Source organism: Magallana gigas, chromosome 4 (genome assembly GCF_963853765.1).
Source record: "Magallana gigas chromosome 4, xbMagGiga1.1, whole genome shotgun sequence".
Classification (NCBI taxonomy): Eukaryota; Metazoa; Mollusca; class Bivalvia; order Ostreida; family Ostreidae; genus Magallana; species Magallana gigas.
In genome coordinates, this window is record NC_088856.1 from 30,531,912 (window position 1) to 30,549,999 (window position 18,088).

The window sequence follows — 18,088 nt, forward strand, 5'->3', positions numbered from 1 at the left end:
TCACTGTGTTATCTGAACAGTTAATTACCGTGTCACCTGTACAATTTATCACTGTGTCATTTGTACATGTTATCACTGTGCCACCTGTACAGTTAAACACTGTATTATCCAAACAATTAATCACTGTGTCACCTATACAGTTTATCACTGTGTTATCTGTACATTTTATCACTGTGTCACCTGTACAGTTAATCACTGTGTTATCTGTACAATTTATCACTGTGTCACCTGTACATTTTATCACTGTGCCACCTGTACAGTTAAACACTGTATTATCTGAACTGTTTATCACTGTGTCACCTATACAGTTTATCACTGTGTAAACTTATATACAGTAGGTCGTTGTGTTTCATTTACAGCTAGGTTTTTGTGTGTTACCTATACAAAAATTCTCTCTGTTATCTGTATAATATCAAACTTAATTGTGACGTTGCATAGAATTTGATGTATTTTCACATTTTCTGCTTGCATCAACATATTACATGAATTAACAAAATTTGACATACTGTATTTGTGCAATTTTATTTGAATATTATCTGCATGCTTTTGACTTCTGTCTGTACGTCATGCCGTAGTGAGGCAATTTATATTTACCTGTTTTGCTTCAAAATTCTTAAAACAATTCAAAACACTTCATTGCGATAGTTTTTGGCACCATTATTTCAGTATCACTTCTGTTCTGTGTCTTGATCATGCAACATTTTATTAAATCTTCGTTTTTTCTACACGCCACCAAAACAACAAAAATCTATTGGTTTTACTTCCGTCTTGCATTTCTTGTAATCGGCTCTGTATCTCATGACATTACCTTTGGTATCATCACTTTCAGCTACCCCTCTCTGTTTTATAACCTTATTACCTTTGCATGTCATATTGAAAACTCGCCTCCATAGTATTTTGATAGATTGTTGAGTTGGGGGTTTAATTATAGGTTATCATTCTGATCCAAGTGTCGAGCTCTAGCTCCAAGTTATAACCTCTTTATCAGGCACGTAGAATCGTTTTTGAAAGTGGGGGGGGGGGGGTCAGACTCATCCAAAAAATCTTGACAAGCAAAAAAAAAAAGGGGGGGGGGAGTTAGGACTTTCCCAAAATCGTCAAAATCCTAATCCGTGGGTGGGGGGGGGGGGGGGCGAAGTATAAAACTACAATTTCAATCCAATTTTTTTTCTTTTCATATCAATTTTTTACATACTCCCAAAAAGTGGGGGGCCAACTCCATGATTATTCAATTTTTTATATGTTAATTTTAAACAAATTGGTTGCTGCGAGAAAAAGTGGGGGGGGGGGGGGCAGGCCCACCTGCCCCCCCCCCCCCCCCCGCCCCCGATGCTACGTGCCTGTTTATACAGCGGTAATATCTTCAGACATTGAAATCTACTTCCTCATTCCCGTGGTTCCTTTTATATGGAGAAGGAAGTTCGCTTGTATAAAAAAAATCGTTTATACATTTCCTTAATATGAGAAAACATATAACAAGAAACAAAAACAAGACAAACAAAAACCACAACGCAAAGAACAAAACCACGGCAACAAAATTTTGATAAAAAGAATAAAGATAAGAGTTTATTTTTTGTAAATACAATGTAAATGTTGCCCACCCCCCCCCCCCCCCCCCCCCCCCCCCCCGTGTTCTGTTTGGGTTTTAATTAACTGCACGGACGATGTATACAGTTAGTAAGTTTGTGTTCGGTTCGAGTTTTATAAACTCGATGATGCATAACTATGTGCATTAGCAACTGTATTGAGTTATTAATGAGTATTCAAAATATCATCAAGGAAAATTCAATAGTATTAATAATTACAACAAAACTATAAAGGTATCGTATGGTCATTTTTCTCTTTCATTGATCTCGATCGCTTACATGTTTCAAAAATTCTAAAATCATGCAAGGCTAACATATTTTTTTTTTAATCCTGAAATATTGTTAAAAAGTGATTCAAATTTTATAACTAATTTATATGACGAAGAAAAAATTGATCATTCAAACACCAACAGCGTCAGTACGCACACCCAACTATCTGAAAGGGGAAGTCTCGCTATGAAGGGGAGGGTGGGTGGCTACTAGTATACAGTTAGTCGAATAGCTTTATAGTGAGACTTTCCCGGGAAAAGTCTAATCATATAGCCAGGACGGTGTGTTCCCATTTCGCCTTTAAAAAATTGCAAGGCGAAATGGGAGTTTCTATTTAAAACTAATTGTAGAAACAGAACTTGTAAATTAATTGTTGAGATTTTTTGATAATAAGTACATGTAGTAAATTACATAGCTAAAAATGGGGTTGGAAAAATGAAGAAAAACAGATGCAAAGTGTTAAAATTTTTACATGTAGGCCCTATATCATAATGCTTGTCATAAAAATTTGTACATCTTTTCCACTACATTTTTGCAAAATAATTACTAATACTTTATAAAGAACAAACAACTAACGATTAATTGCTATAATACCACTATGTTATGAACGGTTATCAGTTTTCTTTAGTCCGAAATTATTTGTTAAATAACAACCGCCAGGACTCACTATACATGCAGCCAGCATTCAGGGAGTGTGTGTGTGTGGGGGGGGGGGGGGTGTCTCACTATATAGCCAGCCTCACTATGTCTCAGTAAGAAGGAAATCTCACTATACAACACCAGTACGATTCCCATAAAATGCTCTTTTAGTCAAATGTTATTTAATGCAAGAATTTGAGATCAGAGATCCAGGTCATAAGAGATCCTTGCCTTTTGCACTTTTGTCTTGTCTTTTCCATTGTTACTCTCCTGTCTGGCTTATTCTTGACCCGAAATATACTTGACCAAAAATATGCTTGTCGTGGGTTGACGGGAGAGTCAAAGTTTGCCTCTTTAATTTATCACTTATATTTTTGCATTCCTTGATCTAATACTAAAAGTTCATGGTCAACCATTTTATACTTGTGGGTAAAAGATTTAATGGGTCAAAGGGCAAGGGGAAAAATCCTTGACTGTACAGCTTTTTCTCCCATCTGCCATTGGTTTTCTGTAGCTCATACTAATCACATGTAACAGATTTTCTGTGCTGACCGGGAAACAGATTTTCTGGTTCAGAGTTCAAGGAAAAAAACACTATATATCTATGTACAAAATACTTGTCTTATGCAAGTTTAATTATGTTCCACATAAATAGGTCAACTAAGAGACTTAATTAAGTCAAAGTTCAGATCTTTGTTATGAGTATGTTTCTTCAATTTTGTCCATTCCAATTTTTGTTTCATTCAAAGTGTGCTCATTATGTAATATATATCTAATGGTCCTTTACAAATTGCTATAAGAAATCAGTGGTCCTTTAATTACAAATACATGTACATTAAATCTATATTGCAATTTTGTTGTACCAGCTCTCATACTATTCAATTACAGAGCATACAATTATGGTACTGCAGTGGATTAATCAAAATTTGTTGACAACCAATTTTCGCGGATTTCGTTATTTAGTTGGTCCATGAAAGATAATAACATATATCCTACTGGTAGGATCATCCGGCACACAGATATCAGAGCCGTGTTCAGCAGAGTGAGCGCTATCAAAATTCCCTATACCAGCAACACAAATTTTGGCGAGCGCTTGCTCTGCTGAACACGCCTCTAGAAACTGTGATTTTCACTAAACCCTTAATTTAAATTAATATCAAAATGAGTATTCAATGATACCACAGTACATGTACCACAAAAAGTTTGATAAAAGTCCATATGTGTAAGATTTAACTATGTTATCACAATAAGTATGGCAAAAAGTCATGATTTAGAGGATCAAGAGAGTAGATGGTCAACTTATTGATTACCCAGCCTCCAATCCTCACTAGCCATGGGTTAAAGATCCTCTCCCCTCCAAAACTAGAGAGGAAAATAGTGGATAATAGACCCTTGGCTAGAGATGATACCAGTCTCCTTAAGGATACTAGATGGTCTGACTCAACAAATTAACCATCAGATCTACCTAACATTTTAAGATTTAACTTTTTATTTAGAAAAGAAAAAATCCATATATTTCATCTTTAAAAAAATTGATATTTTCCTATATTTTCATCAAGAGCTCTTTTTTTAAAGGAGACCAATATAGTCTAAAAATGGCCGCGACCATCAAGCCCTCTTAAGAATAACAATAGAAAACAAGAGCATACTTTTCTTTCTTCATTTTATATTGGTAATACACCTTTATTGCTCCATAGCATGTACATTATGTACAGTGAACAGAACAGCTCTCATACCAATTCATATCAATCTTGTTCTCTTTCACATGTAAAACATCCGAACAAACACACACAATTTGGCCTCTTTCAAAATTCCTCTCAGAATATATTATTATGTTAAGAAAAAAAAAAACAAGTCTGTAACAGAAACATTCAGTTATCAAAAATGAAAAATAATTTATATGTACAAATGACACATTCATCGACAGAAGTAACAAGGATTATCAAAAGTCCAACAAAATGGAATACATATCGTACAATAGTCAACAATGAAACAATTGGTATTAATTGCCACATGACATGGTAAAAAAGAGCCATCCTTTGTCTCTTGATTCAAGAGCTTTGCTCTAGAATGGCAAAAGATGCATGAATTCATTTATTAATAAAATGCTATAATTAAGTTTTATTTTGTCTGAAATGACTTAATATTGAATTGCTTTGAAAAATGAGATGATGATGATATGTGACTGAAACAAAGCATTAAATGACTTTATTAATGCCATAACAGTTACTGTTACAGTACTTTAGTACAATTATCAAATTACATACATATATATATCAAGGTTTGGTTGTAAATTGTGTTCAGAAAAAAACAATTAATCGCATCTATGCATAATTTTAGTTTGTCCTGAAATACTGCAATAACACGAAATTCAAGCCAATTTTCCCCCCATCAAATTCATATCCGGTCAAAAAAAGAAAAGAAAACCTTAAGCCAAGTACGATAATCATCTGTATTAAAACAAAATTAACCAGGAAACATACAATTTTCCAAAAATTTTTTCAGGAATTCATTGGATCGTGAACGTCATCTGAAACATTAGAAACAGCTAGGAGGTGCTGGTTTTAATTAGGATGAATTACAGAACTAATTTGTATGAATTAATATGTAAGGCTGTTCAGAGAATTTTTAATTCACCCTTAAGAAGAAAAGGCAAGATCAAACAATGGACAACATATTCAGTTTAATTTCTTTAGATTCAAAATTCTGCATTGAATGACTGTGAATTAAATTATCAACAGGAATTTCATAAATAGTCATATTATGAAAGGCATTCATAAACTGTCAATGTTAAGGTTAACCAAATTTTGTCAAATTCAAAGTTCATTAAAAAAAAAAAAAAAAAAAAAACCAGATCAAGGGGAATAAACGTACCGGTATATCACTTTCCTATCCACAGGTTCAAAACAAATCCAATACCGTTTGGGTAACCCAACATGAAATTCAATTCCGAATGCGATAAATGTTTGTGAAAAATTTATTATGCAGATTTTAAAATAATATCGATAGGAGTTCATCTGGTCATACAATTTCCAGAAACAATGTGCAGATGATATTAAAAATGGTCACAATTACCCGCCTTAGGGTGAGAACATTCAAAATTATGCATCCGAGATCAGAAGAAAGTTTAACTTACTTTTTATTAGGAAAAAATAAAAGTGAGTGTGGGTTGGGGTGTTGGGTTATGTTTGTATTTTTAAATGATCCAAATAAAAACTAAACCCAAAGAATTTAAATACAGGAAATATCATTTATGATTTTACAAAACAACCAGTTCTCTTCTTATAAAGCAAAGATGAAACATGCTGATCTTACACACATTACCCTTTCTTGGTTAAAAAAAGAGAAAACCCATATGCCCCTAAACTTCCATTATGGGGTTTAAAAGGTTTCATGGGCTTGGAAAACAACCCCTCCCCTTTTATGCATTCTCCATAGCCTTATCGGGCAATGGGCAGCTATTAATCTTGGCTTGAAATTAAGATAATTTAAGGCAGTTTACAAACAAAATTTAGAGATTTGACTGTTGAACCTGAAAATCATGAATGAAAGCATTACATACACAACTTTTCGATAAAACCATGCACAGTATGCACAAACATTTCAATTGAATTCTAGTGCCCTAAAATTAAGACAATCAGCAGCTTGAATATGCAGTGAATTGAATATCCTTGGTTTCTAGAACAAAAAATATATCTTTTTTTGCAAAGTAATAAAGAAAACCCCTGAAAATTTGAAGCCATGAAAAACGAAAAAGATATTGAAAACCATCAGATTGCATAAATGTTTTGTGACTATTGACTGAAATATTACTTTTTCGGAATAATATTAAAATTTGCATGTTCAAAATGTTCATTCATTGGATAGCAAGCTGAAAGGCAATGATCTTTTCCTTTAATGCTGCAAATTATTTTACCATGAAAAATTTCCTGAGATCTGCAGTTATATTTTGAGTGAACAAGGACATCAATTGCAAAAACTGGAGAAAACTGTAGTTAATTTATCCAAAACTGAGGTACATGCATAAAGTGAGGACTGACACATGTTACCAAATGACACATTGTTTTGTAGAGAAAAATCATCATTTTGTGAAGTTTTAAATAAAAAATACGACCCCCCTCCAAAGCAAAGGCAGAAAACCAAAACATACCTACTGTAACAAGACTGTTAAATGGTGAGGAATTGCAAGACCCCATTAATTAACATGCCCTATATCTTCTGCATTATTTGTTTCTTGATGCATATACATGTAAAACATTCTAAAATCATTTTTAATATTAAACTACAGTTTTGTCTCCTTTTAATCTGTACAAATATATCCCTTAAACTACGTCACAAAGGAGTAACTCGTTGCACATTTCAAGCCTTTATCAAAAAGTTTCCAAGATCAGCATAGAATCAACATGAGAAAAACGGAGGAACCAAAAAAGAGAGAAAAAAATTTCACCACTAGTCTTAATCGATTCATACATTTTTAATAACTATATATTAACAATCTTAATACATGTAATATCATTAGGATGCTTGTGCTTCATAAATAAAATTGCTTTTTACATGTATGTACATTAGATATATCACTGTCCATATTCCTGTCATTTCTAAACTGTTGCATTCATTATTTCATATTAACATCAGCGGGGACATGGAATAAAATTTATATCACAGACATTTGTTTTTGGGGGGTTGGGGGTTGGGGGGAGCAGATATTAGAGTACCCCATCCCCCTTGAAATGGATACACCAGCATTCATTAAACACTATAGCACTATCGCCTGAAAAGAAACTTAATTCTTTTTATAGGTTGAAGTGAACTGTTATCACATGATCATGTATTATCATTGATGGCAATTCATTATATATATACGTTCTCAAAATTACCACATACATGCATCGTTGATGGTAATTCATCATATAGGTAAAATACTTAAAGTACTTAAAATCACCAAACTCTGTTTTAAAGAAAATTATGCTTAGTGTTAAATCAATGAGTTTGGATCAAAAAATAAATTTAATTCAGTTTCTTACTAACTAGGCTGTGAAAAAAATAACTCACCCCAAATTGCTTGCAAATCTTACAAATTTCCTTTTTAATTGTTTGGTGTGGATGGGAAGTGGATGATAGAAAGAAAAAATGACAGAGAGAAGAAAAATGAATCATGTACCTGGCTATCTTGATATGAAATGATAAAAATATTGGCAGGAAAAAAAATTTGTACGAGAACTTCAATAGATGAAAGCACTCAATCATGAAAGATTCAAAATACCTTAACACTCGCACAATGTAAAGTTTTACAAAAGTGTGTATATAAATGTCTTCATGGCTGAAAATGCTGTAGTTTTTAGTAACACATATAAAACTCCATACAGTATTACTGACCAGACCAAATATATGTATTAAACATTGTCAATTGTATTAGAAAGTTCACAAGTCAATTCATTTCTTTGAGTACACAATAACTGTTAAAGAATAATTTCACAATAAATACCCCTATTTGTATAGAACCACCCCACCCCAAAAATTTGGGTCATAATGGTAAATAGGTGAATTTAGCCACATTGCATTAATACATGCATTATCTATACCTTTTTCAAAAATGTTAATACCATGCCGAGAAAATACCTAGTTATACAGTTCTGCAACTTCTCGGACTAAAAAACAAAAATGTATATCTTCATTGTGTGATTGTCAAAACATTTACCTCTGTAGATCTAAATGTCAGATTCTGTAAATACAAGATTTAAAATAGACCTCATAAAAAGTATTATAGAAATATTTCATTCTTGAATTTTAGATAAAACTGAAGCATATTGCCCCTCTCTATTGCAAAATACAAAAAAAATAAAAAAAAAATTACTCTGCTTTCATTTGGCCTAAAAACCTCCTAAATTTCCACTGAATTTTTAAGTAGAAAAAACAATTCTGATTTTATAATCAAATTTAGAATGGTACAGGTATTAACATTTTCTACAGGAAAACAGGAATGGTGCATGAGAAACTGCAAGAAGCAGGGGATATTATTGTATATATGCGTAGACTCAAGTAAACATCTAACCATGATTCCATTTGTTAAAGACTAATTCTCACTTTCACACATCTTCAGTAAGAATAAGAGAAAAAATCCGAAGTCCAAACAACCCTGAAAATTCGTATACGATTAACCTTTGGTATAACAATTGTTGTCAGAAGATGTTGCCAATTCTGGATATCTTCACTGTAAAGAGATAAGTCTAGGAGATGAATTGCAGTGAGGGTGACTTGAGTTAATCTCCATTCATGGGACGGGTTAAATGAATGATTGATGCACCAGCCTGTCCAATCAGGCGTTGACACTAACACTGAAAACCTGTAGCCATTGGTCACATGCCACAGAGCAGGGCGGAGTCTGTGGGAATATATCGAGACACTTTCCCACCAATGGTTAATGCTACGTCATGTGACTGGGAGAACTGACCACTTGCTGTTGTGACATGTCCTCGTTGCTGGCTATGTACAGGGTGGGCTGCTGCCCCACCCCCGACATCCCCAGGCTGGCAACGTTCAAGGTCAGAGAACCCTGGGGCACGGCAAACTTATTGGAGGGTTTGCCGATGAGGAGGTTGCCCGGTTTGAGGAGATGGGTGGCATAGATCTGGCTGACCTGGGGGTTGGTGCTTGTGGCTATAACGGTGCTGCCAATCACTCCATGGCCAGCAGCTGCCTGGGAATGTACAGGCTTCTTGTGGTGGAGCAAGTTGTGTCGATTGTTGACCAGCTTATCTACAGAACGTGAAATACATATTCTTAATGTATGTGTAGTAAAAAGAATGGGGTTGTCCAATTTTTTTCTCTTGAATTGATAGCCCATTTGTGGCACAACATTTACATGTATAAATCACCTGTGTGTACATGAAGGTCGTTTTTTTAAAGATGCTCATTATATGAAAAAATATTTTTTTGGAGAACACATCATTCTATAGCATAAAGCCAAACATATTGGATTTATGATTATCTAATTCATTTTCAACATAATGCATAAGCTGTTGTTCTCCAAAAAATATATTGAAAGACAACAAGGTGCTAATGAACAGAAATCTACTTAGCTTACTTTATTTTGCTTCGAGAAAATACATGCAAAGTACACAAGAATGTAATTAAATACACTGTTTAGAATACTTTTTCAGACAACAAATTACTGTGGAATGATAATTGTTCGTGGGGGACCAACGTTCGTGACTTTCTTGGGTAACCATTGCCCACAAATTTACATCCTCACGATTGTATATGCAAGAATATGTTTAATATTTATTGACAAAGTAGAACCTGCTACCAACGAAATTATGTCCCCACAAACCAAGAAAATTTTGGCTACCAACGAACATTGACCCCCACGAATAAAAATGATTCCACAGTACTTCATACACTGTTAGTTGCAGGTTATGCTTTTACAAATGAAAGGGTAGACCACTCTGACTGCCCAATATAGAAACTGTTGGTGTGCATCCAAGAAAAATTGAGAAAGGAAGAGATGAAGAAAGAGATGGAGAAAGAAAAGAGAGAGAGAGAGAGCGCATCAAATTAGTTACCTGAGGAAGACTGCATCAATCCGTTGTGGAGAGATGTGACAACCTGTGGACTTGCTGCTCCCTGTAAAAGAACAGGGCAAGAAAAATTAATCTCCAATAACAATGATAACATGGGACTAAAATCTTTGATATAATAAAGTAAATATTAAAACTGAATTTGTAGTAAACCGATGTTAAAAAACTTTACAGTATTTCTAATATCTAATGATAATTTTTTTGGGGGGAGGGGGTGTTGGGTGTTGGTTTTGGAGATATTAATAATGGATTCTCACCCCCAGAACTATAACAATCTTCCAATTTAATAAGAAAAAAAAATCTGGTCAGTTTCCAACAATGCTTCTTACATATATAAAGTGCAAAACACTTAAACTTCCACAAGACGACACACATAGCTACTTACTGCCCTAATGCTGTTATTCTGATGGGACGCTGTTAAAGAGGTAGAACTTCCCACCGACACAATCTGATTGCTGAGGGTCGTTGTCAAGGAAACAGGGGTTAAAACAGCAGTAACCGGCTGCATAGATCCGTCCAGTAACAGGGGAGGCATGCTGATGAGATTGTGCGGCCCCTTCTGGAGCCCCTGTAGAGTCTCCAGGTTCAGAATCTTTGGACTGTTTTTACTGTTTATCACATGCGCTTGTTGCAGCGACTTTTCGTCCAGACTCTGGGTCTGGTGAGCATTAGTTATCATGTACTGTCCGTTCATGAGAGCCGAGTCTAAATTGGTCACCACGAAGCCGAGGTCTTTGTACACATTGTTCTTGGCATTTTTCCCACCGCCGCCAGCTGAGGCAGCCGACAGGTTGGCATTAAAATGTCCGAGCGTAGCGTTGCTGAGATTCACACTGGGAATGGCTATTGCAGTCAGACCGGTCGAGGTGTTGTTTATACTGACGGTAGTAAAAACGGGCGCGGCAGCAGCAGGGAGGGATGAAGGACTAGAATTGGTCAGCGCACCCCCACTGCGCTTGCGCTTTAGTGGCGGCACACCAGCACTGCTTGCTGGGATAGCACTGTTTATTTGAGCCGGGCTCTTGGACCCGGGTAAACTGTCTTTTGATTTGCTGCGATTCAGATTTGATGATGATTTGGACTTTGATTTGGATCCTGACTTGTGACTGGAATTTAATACTGGATTCTGTCTCTGCTGTGTTCGGGGGTCTATGGCAGTGAAGTCGTACGGATCTTTAGAATCTCCAAGCAATTGGGGATCCTTTGGGAGGTTGGATTCCACACACAATTTTCTGTAAAAAAAGTTAAATCATTCACCAATGGATATTTTTTTCCTACCTTATTATCTCAATAATTTTGCATTTTATTTTTTCTCTCATTTCTGGTACACAAAAAATCATGTATCTAAGATTAATTTCATTTTGAGAGCCTGCCCTCTCATGTACAGGTACATTACTTGACATGGTGAGAATACTGTAAATTCATAAGATATTACAAGATTCAGAATCAGTGGACCAATGCATCCCAAAAGTGTCCTAAAATTACATCAATGACCAAAAGAAAAAAAATAACCAAACAAAAAAATAATTCTGCAGAACTTTTCTTTCTCTAAACTTGTAAAATTTTGATAATCTATGATATCTGCTCTCGTATATAACACTGAATGATGCAACAATATTTCCTAAGATTGCAAAACACGAGATCCCTTACTTGGGTGGTGGGGGGTTGAGCTGCTTTTCCAACACATTGAGGAATGCTGCCCTGAGAATGTCTGTTTTACGCCCAAACACGTAACTTCGGCGGCCACCAATTGTGTGCAGACGACCTCCAAATGTACACATCTACAAAGAGTTAATTGTAAAAATACAGTGTACATATACAGCATATAAAACAAACAAGTATAATGCTGACTAACCATATGTGTATTGGCTATGCATACAACATTATTAACATTCCACAAATATTTAAGCATTGAATCATTATATTTGAAAGATATTGTCTCATAACTGCAACAGAGTGTGCATACAAAGTCAGTGATGTGCGTTAGCTTATTATGAAAATTTGTTTGCACCTACCCTTTCAATTATGAGACTACATCTTTTAATAGAAAATACCGGTAATGATTTAATGCTTATATTTACAGTTTTTGAACTTCTTGCCTTGTCTGAAAATGTGACACCATAATTAAACTCCTCATTTAACCTTTGAGTACCCTGTTTGTGTTATATCTGCAGTACCGGTAGCTTTCAACACACTTTCCACAAGCATGAACTTTGATCTAGCTCATGATATTGCACGTTAACAGCGCTCAACATTTGTGACATCACATTAAAACATCATTTATAGTCTGTCCCAAGTTATTGCTTCCATCAATTTTTGAAATTCTTAATAAAAATACACATACCTGTGAAAGAAATACAATTGAAATCGATGAAAGGGAACATATCCAAGATATTGTCATTGAACAATTATCCCTTTTCACTCCTAAAATTTCATAGGAACGAAAACAATTTTCTTACAGAGATTTATAATGGGAAATGTTAACATCTTTTCTCCATTCGGAAATACTCGGGATACCTTGCGCAATTTTTTAACGTTATCATTTGGGCTTATTAATGGCTGATGCAATGCAATGCAAAATCTCCGTAGACTTTCAATTTTGGGATGTGTATTGAAACTTTAACCTGAAGCGGTAGAGGGGGCGTTTCAAAACAGATAATCTGGACATTTTTCATATTAGTGGATGAACGTAGTTTGAGCACAAAGGTATTTACTATTATTGAAATATCTTGAAGCAAAAAGTGGTGGAAGCAAAAATTCGGGACAGAATATAACCGTTGGGTACCCTGTCTGTATTATACGGTTATATCTACAATAGCTTTCCACACAAACAAAATAAGTGGAAACTGGAAAATAAATATACCATACTGATAATTTTAAATACTAATTTCTGAAGTTATTAAGACTGTGTACATACAGCAGCTGGGCGTGGCTGGTAGGGTATAAATGAACTGTCCGACTTGTCCCCCTCTTCTTCCTCCCCCTCCCCATCACTCAGACGATCATGACCGTCCAGTGAGGGGCCATTGCCGAGGTCATCTTTAGTGGGGGACAGCAGCGGGGACTGAAGGCTTGTGAGACTTGGTCTAGTAAAAAGTTTGATAGAAGTGATATACTGATAAAACAAAATAATGACATTGAACGTGTTCAAATATGTAGAAATCAATTTCCCCAGCATTATCTTCTTTAGAATTATTGTAACTTTATCGCTTAATTAATACAATTGCAAATCTAAAATTTTGATTTCCAGGTAAATAAATTCTTTTTTTAAGTAAAATTTCACAAATCCCAAGTTATTGTTAGCACTTTGACTTATCGTTTCATGCACTTAAATGTGTTTAATACTGTACAGAGTGGAGTAAACCGGTTCACATACCTGTGTGATAGTGAAGTGTTGAGTTTCTGAGGAGGTTTGGCAGTTTTCTTTGGAGAGAGTTGAGGAGGGTGCGATGCCTTATCTCGGTGCTGATCGTTATAGGACTGAAGTGGGGTGGGGCGGAGTAGATGGGCGGCCAGTTGGGAGCTTCCAGGGGGGATAACTGGGGGGTTCTTGCTCTGCTGAGCCTTCTTTTCAGCAGCTGCTTGCAGGGCAGCCTTTTGTTCAGCTTTTTGTTTCAGGAGAATCTCTTTGGCCTCTCTGTGGTCTTTGAGTAGATCATCAAAAGGTTTACGCCTACCTGGGACTTTCCTCCTTAGAGATAGAGCATGGGTCTAAGAAAAAAAAATAAACAAAATAATTGAATTTTTTTTTCAAATATCTAAAGTCTCGAGTTTGAAAGACAATTCATGTAAAATGTACACTAAATAACCTGATAACAAAGACAGAAAAAAAAGACATAACACCTATCCTTTGCAAAAAGTGTATCCAATAACACGTTTAAATGGTAACAGCAAAACAATACATCAGATCTATGTATCAGCTTGCAACTTCAAGAAAAACTGTTTCACATCAAGCAAAACATTAGGAAAGATTCCTGATATGACCTATGGCATTGAAATTCAATAGTATATATAGACAACATGGGTCCCTGGTGTCCTATGTTGTCATAGCATGACAAGTATTCCAGTGGAATTCATCTGGCAAATTTTACATGTTAGTTTGAGAGCCATAGGCCAGAATTGGGCACACCATAGGACATGTAGGAGGGAATATATTTGGGGTGGGGGTCCTGAGGCGTGCCCCTTTTCCTCCCCCTCAATTTTTTTTTTTTTTTTTTTTAGAAAAATTGAGCCAAATCCTGCATTCCAAAAACACTCCGGATGTCGTTTTTAGATCTGATATCTATGTCAACCAAAATTTCAACTTTATTTAATGTGCTTGATCGAGGAATCTTATATTTTAAAACAAAACGAGGAATTTTGACATTTCTTTTGAAAAAAAGAACAGTACAATTAATCAAGTTGTAAATATTAGCCTTGATATATTCCTGACATTGCTTAATGAAACAATCTACATAGAAAGTAAGATGCTAACATGCAAGCTGACATGTATGGAGCTTAAAGACATTGAAAGGTCAACAACCCTATAGAGCTTAAGTATTCATGTTACAGGCGAGATCAACAATCATCGTCTGTCAGCATCACATTCATCTCTCAATTTCCTTACGAAGTGTTCAAAAGTACACACATAATCTGGGCTTCTAAAATATTATGAGTTTGACAAAGAATAGATTTCTTAATCATCCTTAAGTTTAAGTACTGCTTAGCCTGATGTAGCTTTACAGCAGGGGATCTGAACAGTCTCGCTGATTCTGCTGATCACAGATTCCGGCCATCGATCTCAAGAAATCAATGATCAGCAATGTTCTGGAAGTCCCTGTTTAATCAATGTTGTCTCCTTTAATTAATTAACAGGTTACATACCTTGCAGGTGAGTGACCTTGTACATGCTTTTCCTGTCTCTTCAACAATGACCCCACAATGTTTGTTACAGTCATATTCACGATCTGCAAAAAAAGAGAAATTTTTTTTTAGCTGGATGAAGGATATTTACAACATAATCAATGTTTAACACTTTAAGATATTTTTCCAATATTTTTAACATGTGTTAAACTTACACTAAAATTTTTTATCAGGCCCCATGATTTATGGATATTCATTCCCCTTTGCTTAAACATGTTATAAATTTTGTTTTAAATTCTTTAAAAAATGAATTCCCTCCCCCCCCCCCCCCATCATCTTAATCTAAAATAAAATCAATACAAATGTACCTTTGCATGGAATGAGTTTTTCCGGCTTCTCGAACTTGAATGGTTTCTTTTTACTTGACGACGATGAACTTGATCCAGAGGAACTGAGAGAACTTGACAGATTGGGCATACTGAGACTGCTTCTGCTTCCAAATGTCCCGATAATTCCTTTACTACTGGACGAGTTAATAGAATTATTCAGTGACTGTACCACAGCAACAGTGGTGGTGCCAACCACTGATTTAGTGGTTGTAACACAGGAAGTGGAAGCCGTGGTCAGCGTTGTAGTTGCCATGGTAACAGTTGCACAATTGAGCGAGACAGAAGTTTGGGGCAAAGAACCAGTTGAGAGGGATTTGATTGGTGCCTCGGCGACTACCCTGTCCGCGCCAGACACTACCGGTTTTTTGTCAGCTGGCTCGTAAAAATTGTCTTTTGCGTTCCCATTGGCCAAGCCCGAGGGTGGAGAGAGGACAGAGAGGGGCTTGGAAGAGAGGGAATCAAAGTGTTGGGACGCCACTCGTTTCATCTCCATGCGCTCAACTTTAACCACGGGCATGGAGTGATTTCTCCTTGACCTGTCCAGCCCCTTAAGCTTTGCACCAAAACCCATTTTCTGAGTACTACTGACTAAAGGAGGCACCTCCTTCATGCTAGCTTTTGTCGGGACTGAATGTCTGAAATTTGTCCGCGTGGGTGAGGTTAGTTTGGAAGGGGAGGAGAGCTTGGAGGTGGGGTATGAAGACTCCGTTGTCGGTGACGTGCTGGATTCTGTGATTCCATGTCGCTCAACTGCAAACGATATTCAGTGGTGATGTAATTCATGCTCATAGATTTATATGCTTTCTAATGCAGAATATAAATAATTCAATGGTCATTCCTGCAAATGATTCAAAACTGTTATTTCCTACAGTTCATTTAATTTATTGTAATCTTCAAAATGATAAAATCTACAAATATTGTGTTCAATTTAAAAAAAACCCACAGTGCTTACTAGAAACATAGAATTAAATAATTATAGCTTGAACATTAATTGTTCAAACTTCTTCCTCTCTTTTGTTGCTTTAAAGAGTCTTGAAATTCATGGCTTTCAATTTTATTTTTCTAATAATAAATACTTTTTAAGTTTTCACCTTCAAAGTATAAACTGTACTGCATTCTGTAAACTAACTTTTATTCGCGACAACTTTATTTCGCAATTTACTTCCTAAAAACTGGTTTGCGACAACTAATGTTTGCGACCAAGCCTTCTCCAGACCCGTCTTGTTATAACAACCATGTGACATGGACTAGTTTGTGGCGAGAAATATTCGCGACGACGATACTCTCGTGAAGCTCGTGAAAATTTCTCACACACGAATAAAATTTGGTTTACAGTATAAGCCAAAATCCACATCTACTGCTGACAAAAGGTGTTTTTTTAAAGACACATAATCACGCTGTTTTTGCTAGGGATTCAGTCACACTTTTTCACTCCCGCAAACACATGATGCAGACTTACAGAGATGTTGCTTGAAAGCTTGTGGCTTGATGACCTTCTGACATCGCTCACACATGACCAGATAGAACTCATCCTGTGAGGGGCAGGTACCAAACATGTGCATATCTGAAGTTAATTTTATTTTTGTTATTGAATTACTAATAAGATTCTAAAATCGAATTCTGTATCATTTTTACAAATATCAATTATGAAAAAAAGACGGTCTTTTCAGTAGAATAACAAAAAGCATCATATCACACTAATACTATATGTATTATACTAATGCTACAAAACAATTGCATTTTGATTAATTTAAAAATATGTACACTCACAATATTTTTGTTAACTATCAAATGAGAATTTTCATGTACTCCTTGGGCCTATTGTAATGTTATAAACATTATTATTAACATATATTGATAATATCATAAGAACTTCATTATATGTTCAAAAATAAAAATTGGGATTTCAGAATAATACAAAATTGAATACAATTTTGCTAACATCAAGTGGTCATTTGTGCATTGCAAGTTGACTCATTAGGTAAATAATTTAGATAAATCAAAAAGTGAACATAAAAATACTGCCATTTATATAACTAAAATAATATAAATGGGTCTCGTGAACAAGAATATATTTTTTTCTTTAAATACTTTTCATATCTTTTTTATATAAAAAAGTTCCTTGTTTGTAAGTAATGTGTTTCTGTTTGATATATTGCGATACCAGACTGGTAATGAGCGTAAATGTAGTTTCATGTTAAGAAAATATGCGAGATAATATAGTTTTTTGAAAGATGACATGTCCTGCATCTAAAAAAATCAGTTCTCGTTTTCTTACAACAGTTGCAAATAAATGATGTTTGCAACCGAAATTTTTACCCTCAAAAGGCAAACGCATGCTATCCGTTTCATCGCTGTCTTTTTCAAGGGATCCGTCAGCTTCGTTTTCTGGAAGGGAGAATTAAAACATCATGACAGGTCGCAAAAAGTTAAATTTTCGTGATTCACGGATTCGGAATCAAACGTTTTCTTCAACATGTTCAGAAAAATAATTTTAAAAGAAAGAACTTTATTTGAATAACTCCATCTTTGGGTTCTTATCTTACCCTCTAAAGGTGACAAAGGGACATTTTCGGCCCATTCGGACCAAGATTTGCCAATAAATAGCGACGGACTATCGTCCAGGGTCGCCATTTTGCACTTTCTTGTTGCTTTCTGCCAATACGGAAAACACCGAATATCAATGACGTCAGATTCGTGCTCTTTCGCAGAAAATGAAAATAATTTCCGCTTGCATCATTCATAATATTTATAGCTCTATATTTATTATTTAAAAAGCAATTTG

General features: G+C 35.4%; 1 protein-coding gene across 1 annotated transcript; it reads right to left on the reverse strand.

Moving 5' to 3' along the window:
* Positions 1 to 4,144: 4,144 nt before the first annotated feature.
* LOC105342268 (ataxin-7) lies at positions 4,145 to 17,995 on the reverse strand. The gene is made up of 11 exons (XM_034449108.2): positions 17,850 to 17,995; positions 17,623 to 17,691; positions 16,763 to 16,867; positions 15,283 to 16,053; positions 14,936 to 15,018; positions 13,449 to 13,783; positions 12,990 to 13,158; positions 11,723 to 11,853; positions 10,458 to 11,304; positions 10,058 to 10,118; positions 4,145 to 9,251 (listed from the first exon to the last, which is right to left on the reverse strand). The coding sequence occupies exons 1-11, from the start codon at positions 17,935 to 17,937 to the stop codon at positions 8,920 to 8,922; spliced, it is 2,991 nt and encodes a 996-aa protein (XP_034304999.2). The 5' UTR covers positions 17,938 to 17,995; the 3' UTR covers positions 4,145 to 8,919.
* Between the last annotated feature and the right edge of the window lie 93 nt (positions 17,996 to 18,088).